At 40.8% G+C, this 21606-nt stretch overlaps 1 protein-coding gene across 3 annotated transcripts in view; it reads right to left on the bottom strand.

Moving 5' to 3' along the window:
* Window positions 1-21606, bottom strand: part of jarid2a (jumonji and AT-rich interaction domain containing 2a) — a 172544-nt gene that overhangs the window by 87556 nt on the left and 63382 nt on the right. For all 3 annotated transcript variants that reach the window (XM_060921353.1, XM_060921354.1, XM_060921355.1), the window contains exons 3-4: window positions 15372-15507; window positions 1605-1774 (exon numbers count right to left, since the gene is read on the bottom strand). In XM_060921353.1, the coding sequence (XP_060777336.1) occupies window positions 1605-1774; window positions 15372-15507 (306 nt within the window). The remainder of the gene's footprint in view (window positions 1-1604; window positions 1775-15371; window positions 15508-21606) is intronic.

The raw sequence follows: 21606 nt of genomic DNA, 5'->3' as shown, positions 1-21606 counted from the left end.
TATGTGTCAGCCCTGTGATGACCTGGCGACTTGTCCAGGGTGTACCCCGCCTTTCGCCTGTAGTCAGCTGGGATAGGCTCCAGCTTGCCTGCGACCCTGTAGAAGGATAAAGCGGCTAGAGATAATGAGAATGAGAATGCTAAAACATTTCTGAAAGGACTTCAGATAAGTTAATGTTATTCATGTTAGCGTAACTCTGTTTTTACATGCTAACTAATAGTGTCCAAGTTAACTAGCTATGTGTTAACGTTAGCCATGGACAAAACTATGGCAACTTGGCGGGAAAATCCATAGAAAGTCATTTGACTAACCAGACTGCATAGCTATTGCAACGTTATCGCTAGCTCTAAAGCACAAACAACTTCAGTGCAAGCTTTCTCTTGGAATAAAACATTTACATCCCTCAATATGCTTCCGCAGGTCAGATGGCAAGTTTTTGTAGGCTGTGATGTGCGCCGTTTTAGGCAAACAAAGCAAACATTTAAAACGAAATGACTCTTTATTCCTTCCAGAAAACTGAAACATGGGTTCTAGCTATAGAACCATGGGTGCGTGCATTCCCCAGAAGAACCGCCTCCTTCCGTTCTGCCATCAACTGATCATGTTAGATAATGCTGCGGAGAAATCATTGAACTTGATTTTATCCAGTCTATGGACCTGACCTGACCTAGTGATTACTGATAGGCTGTCTCAGTGTCACCTGCGAAAAAACAATCACGTTTTAGAAAATAAAAGAAAAAACATCCACTTTCAAAGCCACTTCATAGTAACGAGTAATAAGGACCTTGATAGAAATGTAGTGGAGTAAAAAGTACGATATTTGTCTTTCAAATGTAGTGAAGTTAAAGTCATAAGCTGCCAAAAAAATTAATACTCAAGTAAAGTAGATACTCAAAGTGTACTTAAGTACAGTATTCAAGTAAATGTACTTTGTTACTGTGCACCTCTGCTAAGAGCATAACGTAGTGTAGCTTCTTATAAAACATATCGCTGGACACCTGCTACTGGACAACCCAACTGATGCATCCTGGGCTTCAAAACTGAAGCTGTCAGAAGAGCTCTGCTGAAGAGGGTTAAGATCAACATTTTAAAGTAGCTGAAAATTCCACTCAAAATCCTCAGTATATGTAAAACTCCCATGGTAGGATTCCAATCCCATTTCTAACTCGACTCCAATAAGGCCAAATTGACCCAGATGTGACCCGGAATTCTCTGGAACAGCTACAGAAAAGGCAATAAGTTATAAAATATTGAGTGTGTCGAAGAAGACTGTTGTTCCAGTACCTTCACCACTAGAATAATCAGATAAGCCACAAAAATAAACCACTCTTTACTGGGCTTTCGAGATGGAGAGGGGCTGAGGTTAAACCGATTTAGAAGCCATAGCTCAACTCTCAGCAGTTTCTGCCAGAACAACAGTAATGTTCACTGCACATCTGGGACTGCAGCCAGCACTCAGCACCATCAACAAATGAGCAATGAAATCTGTTAGCCACCATCCAGCATGGGCAAGTGCCTGTCTCTAAAAGTACAGCAGCGGTTATCTTTTAATGCTGCTGCTCTTTTATGCATCCTGACTTGTTCCCTTGGCCATAGCGACTTACCTCTTAGACAGAGGAAGGTGAGGAAGTCCTCTGTTTTGGGTTTGCACTTGGTGAGATCGCTGAGAGGAAGGCTAGGGCTGGGTGGTATGGCCTCCAGGAGTTTCACTGGAGTGGCGTGAGGAGAGCTCGGCTGAGATTGGGCAAATTTCCTCTGTGCTTGCAGCCTTGGTCTGGAGAAAGAAGATGAGATTTTCACCAGGCAATATTAAATGTGTCAGCACTGAACAAATCTATGTGATGTGTCCATTCAGGTCTATGTCAATATTCAACAATTATTCGCCAAAGGTGAAGTGAATATCAGTGATTATTATACATACAAGCCACTTTTTCGATGGAATAAACCCATGTGTTCTATTCCCTGCTAGTAGGTTTCATTTGTTTGGTTCGATAGCATGCAATGTTGTTAGCATATCGTTTATCCTACATGCATTATGTCACTCTACCCAATGGAGAATGAGTGTGCAATATTGTTACAATATTGCACCTTGTCAAGACAACATGACGTCACACGTCAGAGATGTAAAACTTCTATGCTAGCGAGCGACTAAGACAATTTGTAAACAAGCATGGCCACCAGGTTTGCTTCGTTAAATACAGAAGGTTTTGAGAGAATTTTGGCTGTCAGGTCGCCAAAATTGTGTGTAGCTATTGATGTTGATTTTAAAAGTAACTAAGTAAATTACAGAGGGATATGAATACTTAAGTCTGAGTGAAAAATACTGTGGCGAGCGTGCAGCATGGAAGAAGAGTCTGGAGACAGAAATCTTAGTTTCTCTGTCGTTAGCCTGCGCTACTTGCTCTCGGTAGCACTGGCTTGACTGTGCTAGCGTTAGCCTTCGCTAACACTACTGCTGAATGCTACACTGGCCGGAAAGTAACCGCACTGCCGCGCTAATGGCGCCAAGTCGTGGGTAAGCTTGTGTTGGCCTTTGAAAATGCTGATACAGTATGAAGACAGTGTGTACGTATAATAATAATAATAATAATAATAATAATAATAATAATATTGGCTGGCTTTTTTCATGATATATCAGATAAATTCCATTCAGCTACTCGTCTTCGACTCATTCAGTATCATGCTAGCTGAATGGAATATATCTGATACACCACTTAACGCCAGCCAATATTATTTCAATAATAACCAAGATGAAGTCAAGGTTATTATTCACTTATATTCACTGAGCCTGAGATGGATAATTGTTTTAGTATAAATACACAGGTGATTATTTTAAAAAAATCATAGTAAAAAATTTATTTCAAACTTCAAAAGCAGCATGCTTTTGACATGTAATAACGGCGCGGCACAGACTTGTGTCACTTGTGTCACTTATCTACGCCGAACCACATAAAAGACTTTGTTTTGAAACAGATAAAATAAGTCACAATTCCACCTTGCCTTTGAATAGTTTTAGACCAAACTTTGTAGCATCTTTAGTGCTTTTAGGAACAGCATTTTCTTTCTGAATTTGTAATTCTTCCTCACTTACGGTGATGAAGCACCTGGCTGCCATTTTACCGAATCGCTTGAGGTGATTATCAAGAAATAGTCCGAATTTCTCGACCAATCAGTACGCGTGATTTCCTATAATCACCTCTGTATTTATACTAAAACTAAATAATGCTCAGTCTCTCTATGTCAAGGTGCAAATTCATGGGGCTTTTCAAACCTTTTAAGCACTGTTTATCTTTCTTACCAGGTTTCATAATAAGTCAGCCTCTCTCTTTTAAATATGTACTGGCATTCTGGCCAAAGTCTTGGCTTATTCTGCGTTTTGTGAAATCTGTGTAAAATCTGTGCTTTCTAGGAATAATGTGCTCCAAGAGCGTTTGAAACATGGCCCATCTGTTCTGTACAGAGTGTGTGATTATAAATAGCACTGTGGAGAGGAAGTAGTGAGAATGATGCACATGATTAAGTTGACATTGTTGTAGAAATTACTGTTGGAAATCACCAGAACAATATTTCGCTTATGTAATCACCATTATTACCATCGGAAACTTTGTTGGAGAAGGTTAAGTTTTCGCCTCTGTTTGTTTGTCTGTCTGTTCCCAACGTAACTCAAAAAGTAGTGAACAGATTTTGAGGAAATTTGGAGGAAAGGTGGGCCATGGGCCAAGAAACGATTGATTAGATTTTGATGTAAATCCGGATATGTATGTCGAGTCAGGATTTTTTTTTTGTCTGTTCCCAATGTAACTCAAAAAGTAGTGAATGGATTTGGATGAAATTTGGTGTACAGCTTTAGTATTATCCTTTGTTCAAGTGATTTGATTTTGACGTTGATGTTCATAATATCTGGCTTGGTAGAGGTATGCAGTTTACCGAGTGTCCTTCTCATGTTCATAGAAATGATTTAAATTTAGTTATGCTAATTAGCTTGCTAGGAAACAAACAAGGTGGGGCACTAGCGGCACTATGAAATTGTGGGTATCTGAACTTGTATGCAGAAGAAGGTAGATGACAGTTTATGTCCGTGTTACGCTGACTCATGATGCAACATGAGCAGCAGTTAGAAAACAAGAGTGTTCTGAGAGCACAATATTCCCCGCTGGAAACTATGCCATAACTCTGGTAAAAGGCGACTTGTTAGGGTTTTGCTGGGATTCAAACCTGGTTCGCTGGTGGGATAATCCAGCAAACCCCCACTAGGCCACCAGGGGGATGGCTCAAGTGCAGAGGCGGAAGTAGAAAAGTATCAAAAAAGGTTTATTTACAATATTTACAGTCCAACAAGTATAATCCAAAAAACTCAGAAGATGAAGGGAAAAATAAGAAATAACCAAAGTACAAAACAAAAGCCAAAAAACCAGAAAAGAAAAGGCAAAAATACCAATGCTCAGAAGATCCAAAAACACAGTAAATACTAGGTCCAACAAGAAAAGCAAAGTGCAAAACCAAAAAGACAAGGAACACGGTACAGAGGAAACTAGAGCTAAACATAACAGCACAAAGACTCCGTGACAAGAGGACTGAACTCAGGGGTATAAATACACAAACTAAAATAGGACACAGGTGACACTAATGAGGACTAGGCGGGGCACAAGACACATGGAAAACAACAAACATAAAACACAGAAACAGTGGCGGCCTCTAGAGGCCAAAACAAACATGACAAGAAAAGGAAATAACAGCGGCCTCTAGAGGCCAAAACAGTCCCAGTCCTAACACGACTAAATTGAACAAAATTGCAATATGCATATTACCGACATATAACAAAGAATCCTGTCAAGTTTCGTGAAATTCCTCCAAAAATTGTGAGAGGAGTTGATTTCAGAAGGTGAGTACCCGTCCCGGGACGGCCGGACAAACGGACATTGCCACGACATAATCCCCCTTCAGGCCTTTCAGTCAGCGGGGGATAATAAAAATTGTGAGGGAAGTTGATTTCAGAAAGCAAGGACACCTTGATGAAATTGCCAAAGTACAAGTTTGTTAATAATCAGGAGCTTAATGGTAAAATTTGCCCAAATTAAATGAAATTTCATTATGCGTATAACTGTCATATAACTGTCTTTTGCCAAGTTTGGTGAAATTCCTTTACAAACTGTGAGATGAGTTGATTTCAGAAGAACGTACACCCTCATGAAATTGTCAAAGTACAAGTTATTTAATCAAGGGTCAAAACTCCGGTCAAATTCTCACAAACGAAAGGAAATCGCAATATGCATATTACCGTCATATAACAAGGCCTTTTGCCAAGCTTCGAGAAATTCATCCAAAAATTGTGAGAGAAGCTGATGTCAGAAGGCAAACACACCTTCATGAAATTGTGAAAGTACAAGGTTGTTAATCAAGGGCTGTAACTCTGGTAAAATGCAACCAAATTGAACAAAATTACAATCTGTGTACTACCGACATGTAACGATGCCTTTTGCCAAGTTTGGTGAAATTCCTCCAAAAATTGTGAGAGGAGTTGATTTCAGAAGGAAAACACACTCTCATGAAATTGTCAAAGTATAATTTTGTTAATCAAGGGCTGTAACTCTTGTAAAACGTGACTAAATTGAACAAAATTACAATATGCGTACTACCAACATACAACAAAGCATCCTGCCAAGTTTCGTGAAATTCCTCCAAAAACTGTGAGAGGAGTTGATTTCAGAAGGTGAGTACCCTTCCCGGGACGGACGGACATCGCCACGACATAATCCCTCTTCGGGCCTTCCAGCCAGAGGGGGATAAAAAAAAAAAGGGGTTGGCTGGCTTCATGTGTCTTGGAAGAAGCAAAAGTCGGTAAGAAAAATTGGGGGGATAAAAGATTTTTTTTTTTAACTTTGCTCCAATTATGAACAGGATAATGTACCAAAAGCTGGATACAGTGTGAAAGCATATGCGATGGCCTTTCATCAAATCCCATTTCACTCTATCAAAATGAAACATTTTCTAATCAGGCAGCCACAAACCTGAACTTGGCAGTGCAAGTTTCTGCAGCACCACTTAATTATAATCACATAATGAAACTCAAAAAGCAATCTTGGGCAGATTATCTCACATACACCAGCTTTAAAGGCTTCCAAACAGCTAGAGTTGTGTAATCACAGGGTGACGGAATAAATACGCTTGTTTCCAAAATCTCAGTCACACAACTTCAATAATTTCAACTCCTCAGTAATGAAATTATGAGATATTTCTGGTCAAGCAAGGACGCTTGGACACCTCACAGACAAGGCAGATACTCCGTTCAAGTCAGTTTTATTTGTATAGCGCTTTGAACAATGGACATTATAAAACCACACAAAGCAGCTTTACAGAAATACACTCACCGGCCACTTTATTAGGAACACCCCTACATCCACCTGTTGTTTTATGCAGTTCTTTAATCAGCCTTGACAGCAGCACAAATCAAGAGCTTCAGTTAATGTTCAAAGATCAGAATGGGGAAAACTGTGTTCTCCAAGTGTGACTTTCTTTCACTGAGGCATGGGTGCTGATTTGAGCCAGATGGACTGGTTTGAGGATTTCAGATACTGCTGATCTCCTGGAGTTCAAAAACATTGAGTGAGCGACAGTTCTGTGGGTGGAAGCAAACGTCTTGTTGATAAGAGAGGTCAGAGGAAAATGGCCAGATTGGTTTGAGCTGCCAGGAAGGATATAGTAACTCATACGATTGCTCTTTACAACCGTGGTGAGCAGAAAAGCATCTCAGCATGCAACAGCAGAACAGAGGACGACACTGGGTTCCACTCCTGCCAGCCAAGAACTGGACTCTTAGAATCAAGAACAAGTTCCTATTAAAGTGGCCAGTGAGTGTATATACATTCCAGATATAAATCTTAAATGTATAGATTTATCCCCAGTGAGAAAGCCAGTGGTGATGGTGATATCCCATTTCAAATGGGATAATAATTGAATGAAATTCCTGTTAAATTCCTGTTAAAAATCCCAGGTCAAAAGTTCAGGCTCAAATACATATGTGTATTTAAAGGAGAACTGAAGTCATTTTTAAACTTGCTTTATTTCTTAATTAACGTGTTATTCAATTACGTTTTCGGTTTTAGTAACCTTATATCACGACTCGTATTGGCAACTAATTGCAATTAAATGTTATACTTATCGGCCTATTCGGTTTTTAGCCATGTTGAATATAGTTTGTTTGGTCCACAGCAGGTGTCGCTTATCCATGTGATCTTCACAAGACTTGTGCGAGACTTCGAAACGTGAAGTGTCAGCCAGGTGTCAGTGCTGCCATTTTGAAAACTGTTTTCCAAATGAAATATTGCACAAAAACGAGTTTAAATGACGATTACTGCCTACTTTTTTCAAACTTTCCTGACTGCTATCAAAACAAACAAAAATTCCAGCTTGATTACGTCAGCATTCGAAAGAGGGTGCGCGCGTCTTTTGACAACGTTGGCAGATGTTGGTCACTTTGATTTCCGCTGTACGTTTTACTTCCGTCCTACAATGTCTCGCACAGGTCTCAACGAATCTCGTTTACGCTCATTGCTCTGACATAGACTGATCTATTACATAGCACATTTCAAACACTCATAACTTGCTATAGCAGTGACAAAACAGATATCAAAAAATTGCTCTAAATTGACCGTAGGTGTGAATGTGAGCATGGATGCTTGTTTGTCTCTATGTGTCAACCCTGCGATGACTTGGCAGCTTGTCCAGGGTGTACCCTGGCTCTTGCCCATAGTCAGCTGGGATTGCCTCCAGCTTGTACAAGACAAGCAGCTATAGATAATGGATGGATGGGCCTATAGCATACCTATGGCTCAACAGAATTCGGTGTCAAAATTTTACACTAATTAAGTTTTGACAAAGCACACCTCTTAATTGAAAAGCATTCCAGGTGACTACCTCATGAATCTGGTTAAGATAATGCCAGTAGTGTGCAAAGCATCATCAAGGTTCATGCTGGCTACTTTGAAGAATCTGAAATATGAAACATTTTTTTAAAACCACCTTTTGTTGATGACATAATTCCATATATGTCCCATAATTTTGATGTCTTCAGTATTGTTCTACAATGTAAGAAATAGTCAAGATGCAGAAAATCCTATGAATGAGTAGAGCAGGGGTGTACAAACTTTTGAAAGGCACTGGATGTTGCATTGCAATTATTCTTCATAGCATTTCAAATACAAACAGACCACCAACACTTCAGTTCCATTCTCTGATTGCAAAGTAAACAGTACAGTAAATACACTTCCAAAAGATAAGATAATACTTAATGGATGTGCGGTTAATAAATACAAAAACAATAGCTTTCAACACAGTGTTAAAAAATGCTGATACTACAGTTTCAAACAGTGGACTCATTATTATGAGTAAAAAAACAACGTCTTTTCTATTTCTTGTAAAAGCAGTATGTGAGTGTGATCCTTCATCAAAATATTTATGTAATCTCCCTGCTTTAGACCTCAGCCTTACATAAATCCTCCAGTACTGCTTTATATAATATTTATGCTTATGAATGCATTATGAAGACCCAGTGTCGGTACACTTTCAGTGAAATGTTACCAAATATTCTTTATAAACCTTTTCCCCCAAAGCTACCATCAAAACAAATTTTCTTATACCTTTCCCTCAATTTCGCGTGGTACATTTAACCCTTTACAAATATATGGCAAATATCAAGGGATGTGATTTAACAGTATTGTGAATTCAGTTATAGTTACAGTGCCCTCCACAATTATTGCCCCCCCCCTTGTAAAGATTAGTAAAAAGGGTTAGAAAAAAAATCCACCATTTGGTGAAGTCGCTTCATCTCACACTAAAAAAATGAGAAAAAGCCAAGCTTTAATTGAAAAAAATTTATTCATAGAAAAACAAATTCCTCATCAAGAAAATTATTTAACAAAAACACATGTACCAGTATTGTTGGCACTCCTGGAAATTATAGTGAACACTGAAGCATGTTTCCCATTTAAATTGGACAGTATTGTTAAGTTGACTGGGGTGTGAAGGAACTTTCAAGCTGTAATCCATGACTTCCTGATTAACTGGGGGACAAATATGAGGTGACACAGAGGCCAAATTCCCATACCTTGTGTCCGAAATCGGTCCCTACTCACTATATAGTACACTATATACAGTTAGGTCCATAAATATTTGGACAGAGACAACATTTTTCTAATTTTGTTCTGTACATTACTACAATGAATTTTGAACAAAACAATTCAGACGCAGTTGAAGTTCAGACTTTCAGCTTTAATTCAGTGGGTTGAACAAAATGATTGCATAAAAATATGAGGAACTAAAGCATTTTTTAAACACAATCCCTTAATTTCAGGGGCTCAAAAGTAATTGGACAAATTAAATAATTGTAAATAAAATGTTCATTTCTAATACTTGGTTGAAAACCCTTTGTTGGCAATGACTGCCTGAAGTCTTGAACTCATGGACATCACCAGACGCTGTGTTTCCTCCTTTTTAATGCTCTGCCAGGCCTTTACTGCAGCGGTTTTCAGTTGCTGTCTGTTTGTGGGCCTTTCTGTCTGAAGTTTAGGCTTTAACAAGTGAAATCCATGCTCAATTGGGTTAAGATCAGATGACTGACTTGGCCATTCAAGAATATTCCACTTCTTTGCTTTAATAAACTTCTGGGTTGCTTTGGCTTTATGTTTTGGGTCATTGTCCATCTGTATTATGAAACGCCGACCAATTAGTTTGGCTGCATTTGCCTGGATTTGAGCACACAGTATGTCTCTGAATACCTCAGAATTCATCCGGCTGCTTCTGTCCTGTGTCACATCATCAATAAACACTACTGACCCAGTGCCACTGGCAGCCATGCATGCCCAAGCCATCACACTGCCTCTGCCGTGTTTTACAGATGATGTGGTATGCTTTAGATCATGAGCTGTACCACGCCTTTGCCATACTTTTTTCTTTCCATCATTCTGGTAGAGGTTGATCTTGGTTTCATCTGTCCAAAGAATGTTCTTCCAGAACTGTGCTGGCTTTTTTAGATGTTTTTTTTGGCAAAGTCCAATCTAGCCTTTTTATTCTTGAGGCTTATGAGTGGCTTGCACCGTGCAGTGAACCCTCTGTATTTACTTTCATACAGTCGTCTCTTTATGGTAGATTTGGATATTGATAGGCCTGCCCTTGGAGAGTGTTGTTCACTTGGTTGGCTGTTGTGACGGGGTTTCTCTTCACCATGGAAATTATTCTGCGATCATCCACCACTGTTGTCTTCTGTGGGCATCCAGGTCTTTTTGCATTGATGAGTTCACCAGTGCTTTCTTTCTTTCTCAGGATGTACCAAACTGTAGATTTTGCCACTCCTAATATTGTAGCAATTTTTCGGATGGTTTTTTTTCTGTTTTCACAGCTTAAGGTTGGCTTGTTTCACCTGTATGGAGAGCTCCTTTGACCGCATGTTTTCTTCACAGCAAAATCTTCCAAATGCAAGCACCACACCTCAAATCAACTCCAGGCCTTTTATCTGCTTAATTGAGAATGACATAACGAAGGAATTGCCCACACCTGCCCATGAAATAGCCTTTGAGTCAACTGTCCAATTACTTTTGGTCCCTTTAAAAACAGGGTGGCATATGTTAAGGAGCTGCAACTCTTAAACCCTTCATCCAATTTTAATGTGGATACCCTCAAATGAAAGCTGAAAGTCTGGACTTTATGTCCGTGTCCATTATATAGCTATAACCTGAATATGTTTCAGTAAACAGGTAAAAAACCAAAATTTGTGTCAGTGTCCAAATATATATGGACCTAACTGTAGCAAGGACGCCATTTTGTAGTGCTGTCTGAAACGATAACAAGGATTATTACATCTTATATAGTGCACTCAAAGTATCCCACAATGCATCACGAAAAGTAGTGTACAACCGATGGTCACTAACCAAGCAATATATTCCATCATGCATTGCGGTTGCACTGAAAGAAATCAAATTAAAAGTCTCAAATTTGATTTAATAAAAGGCAGTGGCAAGGAAGAAAGTATTCAGCCTTGATTTAAAAGAACAGAAATATGCAGGTACTTTGTATTTATTAATGTGGGAAATATGTTCAGTATAATATGGATTTATCACAAAAATACATGCATGTATTTATTATTTTGAAAACCCACTAGTCGACTGATCTGGCACGTTTTAATTGTGCGACAGTAATGACGTAAATACCAGCGCAACGGAGTAGTGTCCGAAAGCGTTTCTGGAATTTACCAATGAGCTCACTATACAGTGCCTTGCAAAAGTATTCATCCCCCTTGGTGTTTGTCCTGTTTTGTTGCATTACAAACTGGAATTAAAATGGATTTTTGGAGGGTTAGCACCATTTGATTTACACAACATGCCTACCACTTTAAAGGTAAAAATTGTTGTTTTACTGTAACACAAACAATAATTAAGATGAAAAAACAGAAATCTGGAGTGTGCATAAGTATTCACCCCCTTTTGTATAAAACCCCTAAATAAGAGCTGGTCCAACCAATTCACTTCATAAGTCACATAATTAGTTGATTAAGATCCACCTGTGTGCAATCAAAGTGTCACATAATGACTGTATAAATCAACCTGTTCTGGAAGGACCCTGACTCTGCTACACCAGCAATATGAAAACCAAGGAGCCTCCAAACAGGTCAGAGACAAAGTTGTGAAGAAGTATAGATCAGGGTTGGGTCATAAAAAATATCCCAATCTTTGAATATCCCAGGGAGCACCATTAAATCCATTATAGCAAAATGGAAAGAATATGGCACCACTACAAACCTGACAAGAGAAGGCCACCCACCAAACCTTACAGACCGGGCAAGGAGGGTGTTAATCAGAGATGCAACAAAGACACCAATGATAACGCTGAGGGGACTGCAAAGATCCACAGTGGAGATGGGAGTATCTGTCCATAGGAACACTTTAAGCCGTACACTCCACAGAGTGGGGCTTTATGGAAGAGTGGCCAGAAAAAAGTCATTGCTTAAAAAAAACAGGTTTGGAGTTTGCCCAACAGCATGTGGCAGACTCCCCAAACACATGAAAGATGATTCTCTGGTCAAATGTGACAAAAATTGAACTTTTTGGCCATCATGGGAAATGCCATGTGTGGCACAAACCCTGAGAACACCATCCCTACAATGAAGCATGGTGGTGGCAGCATCATGCTGTGAGAATGTTTTTCATCTGCAGGGACAGGAAAGCTGGTCAGGACTGAAGGAAAGATGGATGGCACTAAATACAGGGCAATTCTGGAGGAAAACCTGTTTGAGTCAGCCAGAGGTTTGAGATGGGACGAAGGTTCATGGTCTAGCAGGACAATGAACCTAAACATACTGCTAAAGCTACACTGGAGTGGTTTAAAGAGAAACATTTAAATGTCTTGGAATGGCCTAGTCAAAGCCCAGACCTCAGTCCAATTGATAATCTGTGACATAACTTGAAGATTGCTGTACAGCAACGCAACCCATCTAACTTGAAGGAGCTGGAGCAGTTTTGCTTTGAGGAATGGGCAAAAATCCCAGTGGCTACATGTGCTAAGCTAATAGAGACATACCCTATACACTTGCAGCTGTAATTGTAGCAAAAGGTGGCTCTACAAAGTATTGACTTTTTTTTTGGGGGGGGGGATATACTTATGCACACTCCAGATTTCTGTTTTTTCATCTTAATTATTGTGTCACAATAAAACAAAATAAAACATGTGCACCTTTAAAGTGGTAAGCATCCTGTGTAAATCAAATGGTGCTAACCCCCCAAAAAATCCATTTTAATTCCAGCTTGTAATGCAACAAAACAGGACAAACACCAAGGGGGATGAATACTTTTGCAAGGCACTGTATAATCCTCTATATAATAATTCCCTATATAGGGAGTAGGGAGTAGTGAACGAGTGAGCGATTTCAGGCACAGGGCTGGTCATCCATCAACATGGGAAAGATAACAGAACACAAACTAAATGAGGGAGAAGTGTGTTGACCTCCATAAGGCAGGGAATGGTTATTTTAAAAAAATAGCTACTCGCCTGAAAATGTTCATTTCCTATGTCCTGTCAGGGCAATAATAAAAAGTGAACACCAACTGGAACTGTTACAAGCTTGCCTGGAAGAGAACCCAAGTTTATTTTGCCCCCACAAACAGTGGGGACAAAATTTGTTTTGCCCCCACAAACAGAGGATGGGAAGAGAGGCAAAAAAAAATCCCCAAGGATCACTGTTGGTGAATTACAAGAAAAAGTAAAATCTTGGGGTTTTCGAGTCTCCAAAACCACCATCAGACACCACCTCCATGCTGACAGATTGTTTGGAAGGTATGAGTTTGAAGGTATGAAGGTATGTGAGGTAAAAATGGAGCTTTTTGGCAATAAACACCCAAGGTGGTGATAGAAATATATGTTTGGCATGCTTGAAACTGGTGCAGGCTGTTCTGATTTTTTTTTTTTTTGGTTAGTTTTTTGGGGGCTCATGTCCAGGATCTCCACATGGAAGGTAAGATATTTTTTTTTAGTACATTGGGTTCTCTTCTTCCATCTGGAGGTCTGAAATCTGGTTATCCCAATCACACACACGTTGATCATATAAATAGTCCTATGGTGTTTCCTAGGACTGACTGGATGATAGTTATTGGTTATCCCAATCGCACATATACGCTGATTGTATAAATAGTCCATGTCGTGTTTCCTGGGGCCAACTGAAAGAGAATGTGTTTTGATTTGTCCAATTTGTCCGAGTGTTTCTAGGGAATAAGAAGGTCATTGAGCCTTACTCAACCACGTATATTTTAAAGCTGCCATATACTGTATGGATATGCTCTCAATGGTGTTCCCAGAGACAGGTTGAGAGGTCCATACACTCCAACCTGAAAATAATTTCTCACTATTATTAGATTATTTGGAAGGTATGCCAGAAAAAAAGCCGTTTGCGAAACGCTACAACAACTTTGACTGGAACCATATTATATGGTCTGATGGAACAAAAATAGAGCTTTCTGGCAATAAACACTCAAGGTGGGTTTGGTGTAAAAAGAAGGATGGCTATAATGAAAAGAATCTGATCCCAACTGTAAACTATGGTCGAAGTTCTATGATGTTTTGGGGCTGTTTTCCTCCAAAGGCCTAGAAACCTTGTTAGGGTACATGGCATCATGGACTCCATGAAATATCAGGACACTTTAAACCAAAATCTGGCTGCCTCTGGCAGGAAACTAAAACCGGGTCGTCATTGGATCTTTCAGCAGGACAATGATCCGAAGCATATGTTCACATCAACGCAAAAATGGTTCAAGCTTCTGCCATGGTCATCTCAGTCCCTTCACCTGAACCCCACTGAAAATCTGTGGGGTAAGCTGAAGAGGAGAGAGGGGCTCGGACCCTGGGTGATGTGGAGAGATTGTGTAAAGAGGAATGGTCTCAGATGCCCTGCTCTGTATCTCCAACCTCATAAAATGTTACAGGAGAGACTCGGTGCTGTTTTACTGGCAAAGGAAGGGTGTACAAAGTCTAGATGGTACAGGAGCGGCAATAATAGTAGTACATGTATTTTTGATGAGGGATTTGTTTTCTCTGAATAAATTTATTTCAATTAAAGGTTGGATTTTTCTCATTTTTTCAGCGTGAGATGAAGCGACTTCAGCAAAATGTCAATTTTTTCCCCTCACGCTTTTTAAAAATTATTCTTTACTGTATACACCATGACATTAATGGTACAATTATTGCACATTTCCTTATACACCATTCAAATACACTGTGGCAACGCTGTACAGATCACACACCTCTGAACTTGCACGGTCTGATCAGGAGTGCAACTGGATGTAGAACGGGAAACAACTACCGTACATAAAAATCCCCTCGTTCTATTCACTGCTTTGCAATGGATTGCACACTTGACCAGAGTACTATATTTTTATTACATTAACAATAACATTTATTTTTGAATTCTGGATTATTTTTAAATTTCTGGTGTGAGTGTGTGCCTTTGTAGCTCATCTGTGCATGGTAATGACACGGGATCAAATATCTGGCAGTACCAAAGGTGAGTGTAAGCATGAAGAGCCCAGTGCAAAACTCTCAATGCTCAGGCAATTATCCAGTCCTGATCTGCTTAATGAGCAGCGGATGTTTTAGAGGCATGAGAGCATGAGCAGCCCTGTTTCTCTCCTGTGAATACACATGCCGATTCAGGCTTCCATTAACCTTCAGCTGCGGATAAAAGCCTGTAGAGCTTGAGTAGCTACAATGTGAAATAGTTGAGTGTGTTCAGAGCAATGGAATGCAGAGACTCCTACTCAGCTCAAGGGCTCGCCAGTTCTGTCATGGTGCTGATGAAAAACATTAGAAATGAGACATTGAACGATCGTACTCACCTCTTTCTCACGGGTCCTTCTCCTGAGAATTCGCTGTCAGTCTGAGCTGAGCGTCGAGGCCTTTCTGCCTTGCAACTGCTTGCAAAAAGTCCTGTTTTCACGCCTGACCCATTGAGATGGCCGTTCACATAAGAACCTGGGATTTTAAAAAAAAAAGTTAGACAGACATCAGAAGATTATTCTGCTAATAATGAATTAACTTGCAAATGCAACAGAAAAACAAGAGTGCTCTGACAGCACAATATCCCCTGCTGGCAACTATACCATAACTCTGGGAAAATGCAACTGAATTGAAGGAAATTGCAGTATGCGTATTACTGACATATAACAAAGAATCCTGCCAAGTTTTGTGAAATTCCTCCAAAAATTGTGAGAGGAGTTGATTTCGAAAGGTGAGCACCCTTCCCGGGATAGACAGGTGGACGGACAGATGGACAGACATCACCATGACATAATCTCCCTTCGGGCGTTTCGGCCAGTGGGGGATAATAAAAATTGTGAGGGTAGTTGATTTCAGAAAGCAAGCACACCTTGATGAAATTGCCAAAGTACAAGTTTGTTAATAATCAAGGGCATAACGCTGGTAAAATTTGCCCAAATTAAACAAAATGTCAATATGCGTATAACTGTCATATAACAAAGCCTTTGGCCAAGTTTGGTGAAATTCCTCCACAAATTGTGAGAGGAGTTGATTTCAGAAGAACGTACACCCTCATGAAATTGTCAAAGTGTAAGTTATTTAATCAAGGGTCAAAACTCTGGTAAAATTTTCACAAACGAAATTAAATGAGTATTACCGTCATATAAGGCCAAGCTTCGAGAAATTCCTGCAAAAACTGTGAGAGGAGTTGATTTCAGAAGGAAAACACACTCTCGTTAAATTGTCAAAGTATAATTTTGTTAATCAAGGGCTGTAACTCTCTGTGATGACCTGGCGACTTGTCCAGGGTGTCCCCCGCCTTTCGCCCGTAGTCAGCTGGGATAGGCTCCAGCTTGCCTGCAACCCTGTAGAACAGGATAAAGCGGCTAGAGATAATGAGATGAGATGAAGGGCTGTAACTCTGGTAAAATGTGAGTGAATTGAACGAAATTACAATATGTGCACTACTGACATATAACAACGAATCCTGCCAAGTTTCGTGAAATCCCTCCAAAAATTGTGAGAGGAGTTGATTTCAGAAAGTGAGCACCCTTCCCGGGATGGACAGAAATTGCCACGACATAATCCCCCTTCAGGCCTTTTGGCCAGCGGGGGATAAAATAAATAAATAAATAAATACAACTTTCCATGCCATGCAAAGGGGCGGCACGGTGGTGTAGTGGTTAGCGCTGTCGCCTCACAGCAAGAAGGTCCGGGTTCCAGCCCCAGGGCCGGCGAGGGCCTTTCTGTGTGGAGTTTGCATGTTCTCCCCGTGTCCGCGTGGGTTTCCTCCGGGTGTTCCGGTTTCCCCCACAGTCCAAAGACATGCAGGTTAGGTTAACTGGTGACTCTAAATTGACTGTAGGTGTGAATGTGAGTGTGAATGGTTGTCTGTGTCTATGTGTCAGCCCTGTGATGACCTGGCGACTTGTCCAGGGTGTACCCCGCCTTTCGCCCGTAGTCAGCTGGGATAGGCTCCAGCTTGCCTGCGACCCTGTAGAAGGATAAAGTGGCTAGAGATAATGAGATGAGATGAGATGAGATGAGATGAGATGAGATGAGATGAGATGAGATGCCATGCAAAGGCAAAGGAGATGATGAATCGAATCCCAACAATGTCGTAACAATGCATGGCCATGAAGTCAGAGAAAGTAAAATCAGCCCTGCTCTCTGCTGAAGTTCTTAAGTATAAACAAGGCATTATTCTGCCCTATCCATCACTGTAACCTGAGCAAATTGTGCAGAAGAGGGTATCAGACACTAGTCCGAGTGTGTACAGCTACATGAGGAGCATAACGACCCTCTAGGCTGCTAACACCGTTCACACCCGGCCTCCAGGGACTCTAACAACCTACAGGATGGCTGAGAGTGTCAACGACCCATGTGACCTCAACGACTCTCCTTAGGTTTGCGTTTGGTCCACTAGAGGATAAATACCTGGAACTCTCCACTAGTCAGACAGAACTGAAGAAGGCTTTCAGATGAGAGGTGAAATGTATTCAAGGATTTGGAAAGGAAGCAAGTCCAGTTGCTTTCTTTAGCACCTAGGGTTTACAATGACCTGGATGACTGAGAACATACATGAGCGGTTTGAAGGCATCTGCGATGGTGTCACAGGAGGCATGTGATAGATTTCATCTTCCACTGTTGGTAGTTGTGGTGTGATACGAGGCAAACTTTATACCTCCAATTGTTCTTATGTTCACCAGCCCACCTAGTATCAGGCTATGATGCTCCACCCTCAATAAACCATGGTGGGTCTGTCACTGTTTTGCCACAACCTTTGGAACCACCCGCCATCCATCCATCCATCCATCCATCCATCCATCCATCCATCCATTATCTCTACCGTGCTGCCATGCAAAGGCAAACTGCAGTATCTGCATATTGTGTCGGTGGCAAAAGACAGTCCAATAGCATCATCTATTCACTATTGCCTTTTGCCACTGACACAATATGCAGACACTGCAGTTTGCCTTTGCATGGCAGCGCTTATCCATCAGGGTCAAGCTGGAACCAATCCCAGTTGGGAACACTGAAGACTAAAATCTTATTGGCTGTCTATACCAGTGCCATGCACCAGTTTACAGCTGGAAAACAATTTTGGCCCATGGAAACACAATGTGCTTTTTTGGAGAAAGACAGTCACTGGACTGCAGGAAAAAAAAGGTTATTAAAGAGTTTTGTTTGATGACGTTAGCAGTGAGTAAATGAGATATGAAATATGTTTGCCAACTGGCTATGGGAAAAAGCTCTGTGGTTCATCATCCAGCATGTCAATAAAATGACTTCTTGCACTGTGTTTTTAAGCCACAGCAATTATCCTGAGCCTTATATTACTCACAGCAGCACCATATAACTACCATGTCAGTGTCACTGCTGTGCTGATAATTAACCACACCCCAAATAACATCTGCTCCGTGGTGGTTTTGTGGTCATCCTTTTCACTTATGAAAGCAGGGCTGACAAGCTGTGCGCAGCAACATGAGCTATTTTCAGTAATCGTACCTCGGAAATCATCTATATGGTATATTTACAGTGCAGCTACACACTGTGTGTCCGTAATAAACTCCACCAAGTGTATATGTCTCTTTCTATAGACCTGACTTCCTAATTAAATATTCATAACAAGTGCATCAGTCTTTTCCATATGCTTATAAATAAATAAATAAATAAATAAATAGCTCTGGATTTGGATAACTTTCCACCTTCAGCGATGTGACACTTCTTGCCACTTCCATTACTCAAAGCCTAGATTAAAATATTTTAATTTATGCAGTGATGCACCTCAGTGTGCTGCGGCCGTCTTTTAAAAACGATAACTTTTATGCGACCTCCTTATCTGACCGGAACTAAGCAAATACGTTAGAATGTTAGGAATGCATTCTGTTCATGCGCAAAAGATGACGTCCAGACATGATTATTATTATTTATGGTGTTGTTGGAATAGTTGGTGACAATGTTGAAGAGAGGGACAAAAATTTTACTCCCTACCAAGGAATCAAGTGACACCGAAAAGCAGCTAACACACCAAAAACCACACAGACATGCAAAACAAACAGAGCCCTACCACATATTTTTAACATACTCTATCTGTGTGCATTCCTCAAATTTATTTCCCACTTATTCATTATTTTGGGTTGATCATCAGAAGTTTTTCCACATCATAATATTCCCACAGTTGTGCTCTTGACTGGTCTTGAAATAAAATCCCGAGTCGTCTATGTCCGAGACCGAAACAAGACCAAGTAAAAATGTGGTCGATTCCGACACGAGACCTTCAAAAAGTGGTCTTGAGACCAAGCAGGGCTCGACATTTACTTTTAAACCCGCTTGCCCTGGGGGGCAAGTGGGGGTTAATTTCCACTTGCCTCCCAATATTATCACTTGCCCCCTATTTTGCGAGTACAATTTTTTTTAGGAAAACCATAGAATAGTTGTGAATTGCAACATAAAATGAAGATCACACATTGAGTTGAAGTTTGGTTATTGATTAAGTTTATTGGTTACTTTTTACTTTTACTTGTAACAGACAATAACAATTTTATTCAAAATAGTTTTTCCTGCCTTAGTCGATTTATTTCCATTTCACATGCATGCAGCTGTTGTAAAGTTAAGTGTGTTTGTGTAGAACTCTCTCAGACTGTAGGTTCATTACTCGATAATGTAGAAATCATAAAATAGAAATCTGTAACAAAGTTTGTATGAAGAAAACAATAGGGTGCCAGGACTGTGTTTGAGAATATTTATATATATCTTTTCTTTTTTTATATCATCCAACTCTAGGTTTAAAGAAAAAAACCCGCGCTGCGTCATGACAGACAGGATAATGTTTGAGTTTAAAATTATTGTTTAGTGTGTATGTTGTGGGTGTTTTATACAGACCTGGAAACCTGTAACTGAATCAGTGCAGCTGGTCTGTCATGACACAGCACTTTTTTTTTAACCTAGAGGTGGATGATCTCATCTCATTATCTGTAGCCACTTTATCCTGTTCTACAGGGTCGCAGGCAAGCTGGAGCCTATACCAGCTGACTATGGGCCAGAGGAAACCCACGCGGACAACATGCAAACTCCGCACAGAAAGGCCCTCACCGGCCACGGGGCTTGAACCCAGACAGTCTTGCTGTGAGGCGACAGCGCTAACCACTACGCCACCGTGCCACCTGAGGTGGATGATATCTCATCTCATCTCATTATCTCTAGCCGCTTTATCCTTCTACAGGGTCGCAGGCAAGCTGGAGCCTATCCCAGCTGACTACGGGCGAAAGGCGGGGTACACCCTGGACAAGTCGCCAGGTCATCACAGGGCTGACACATAGACACAGACAACCATTCACACTCACATTCACACCTACGGTCAATTTAGAGTCACCAGTTAACCTAACCTGCATGTCTTTGGACTGTGGGGGAAACCGGAGCACCCGGAGGAAACCCACGCGGACACGGGGAGAACATGCAAACTCCACACAGAAGGGCCCTCGCCGGCCCCGGGGCTCGAACCCAGGACCTTCTTGCTGTGAGGCGACAGCGCTAACCACTACACCACCGTGCCGCCCCGAGGTGGATGATATAACAAAAAAAAAATATATATATATATATACACAGTATATACAATGGGGCAAAAAAGTATTTAGTCAGCCACCAATTGTGCAAGTTCTCCCACTTAAAAAGATGAGAGAGGCCTGTAATTTTCATCATAGGTACACTTCAACTATGAGAGACAGAATGGGGGGAAAGAATCCAGGAAATCACATTGTAGGATTTTTTATGAATTAATTGGTAAATTCATCGGTAAAATAAGTATTTGGTCACCTACAAACAAGCAAGATTTCTGGCTCTCACAGACCTGTAACAACTTCTTTAAGAGGCTCCTCTGTCCTCCACTCGTTACCTGTATTAATGGCACCTGTTTGAACTCGTTATCAGTATAAAAGGCACCTGTCCACAACCTCAAACAGTCACACTCCAAACTCCACTATGGCCAAGACCAAAGAGCTGTCAAAGGACACCAGAAACAAAATTGTAGACCTGCACCAGGCTGGGAAGACTGAATCTGCAATAGGTAAGCAGCTTGGTGTGAAGAAATCAACTGTGGGAGCAATTATTAGAAAATGGAAGACATACAAGACCACTGATAATCTCCCTCGATCGGGGGCTCCACGCAAGCTCTCACCCCATGGGGTCAAAATGATCACACGAACGGTGAGCAAAAATCCCAGAACCACACGGGGGGACCTAGTGAATGACCTGCAGAGAGCTGGGACCAAAGTAACAAAGGCTACCATCAGTAACACACTACGCTGCCAGGGACTCAAATCCTGCAGTGCCAGACGTGTCTCCCTGCTTAAGCCAGTACATGTCCAGGCCCGTCTGAAGTTTGCTAGAGAGCATTTGGATGATCCAGAAGAGGATTGGGAGAATGTCATATGGTCAGATAAAACCAAAATAGAACTTTTTGGTAAAAACTCAACTTGTCGTGTTTGGAGGAGAAAGAATGCTGAGCTGCATCCAAAGAACACCATGCCTACTGTGAAGCATGGGGGTGGAAACATCATGCTTTGGGGCTGTTTTTCTGCAAAGGGACCAGGACGA

This window comes from Neoarius graeffei, chromosome 5, assembly GCF_027579695.1.
Source record: "Neoarius graeffei isolate fNeoGra1 chromosome 5, fNeoGra1.pri, whole genome shotgun sequence".
Classification (NCBI taxonomy): Eukaryota; Metazoa; Chordata; class Actinopteri; order Siluriformes; family Ariidae; genus Neoarius; species Neoarius graeffei.
Note: the sequence above shows the minus strand (reverse complement) of the source record. Positions and strands in the feature narration are given on the sequence as shown.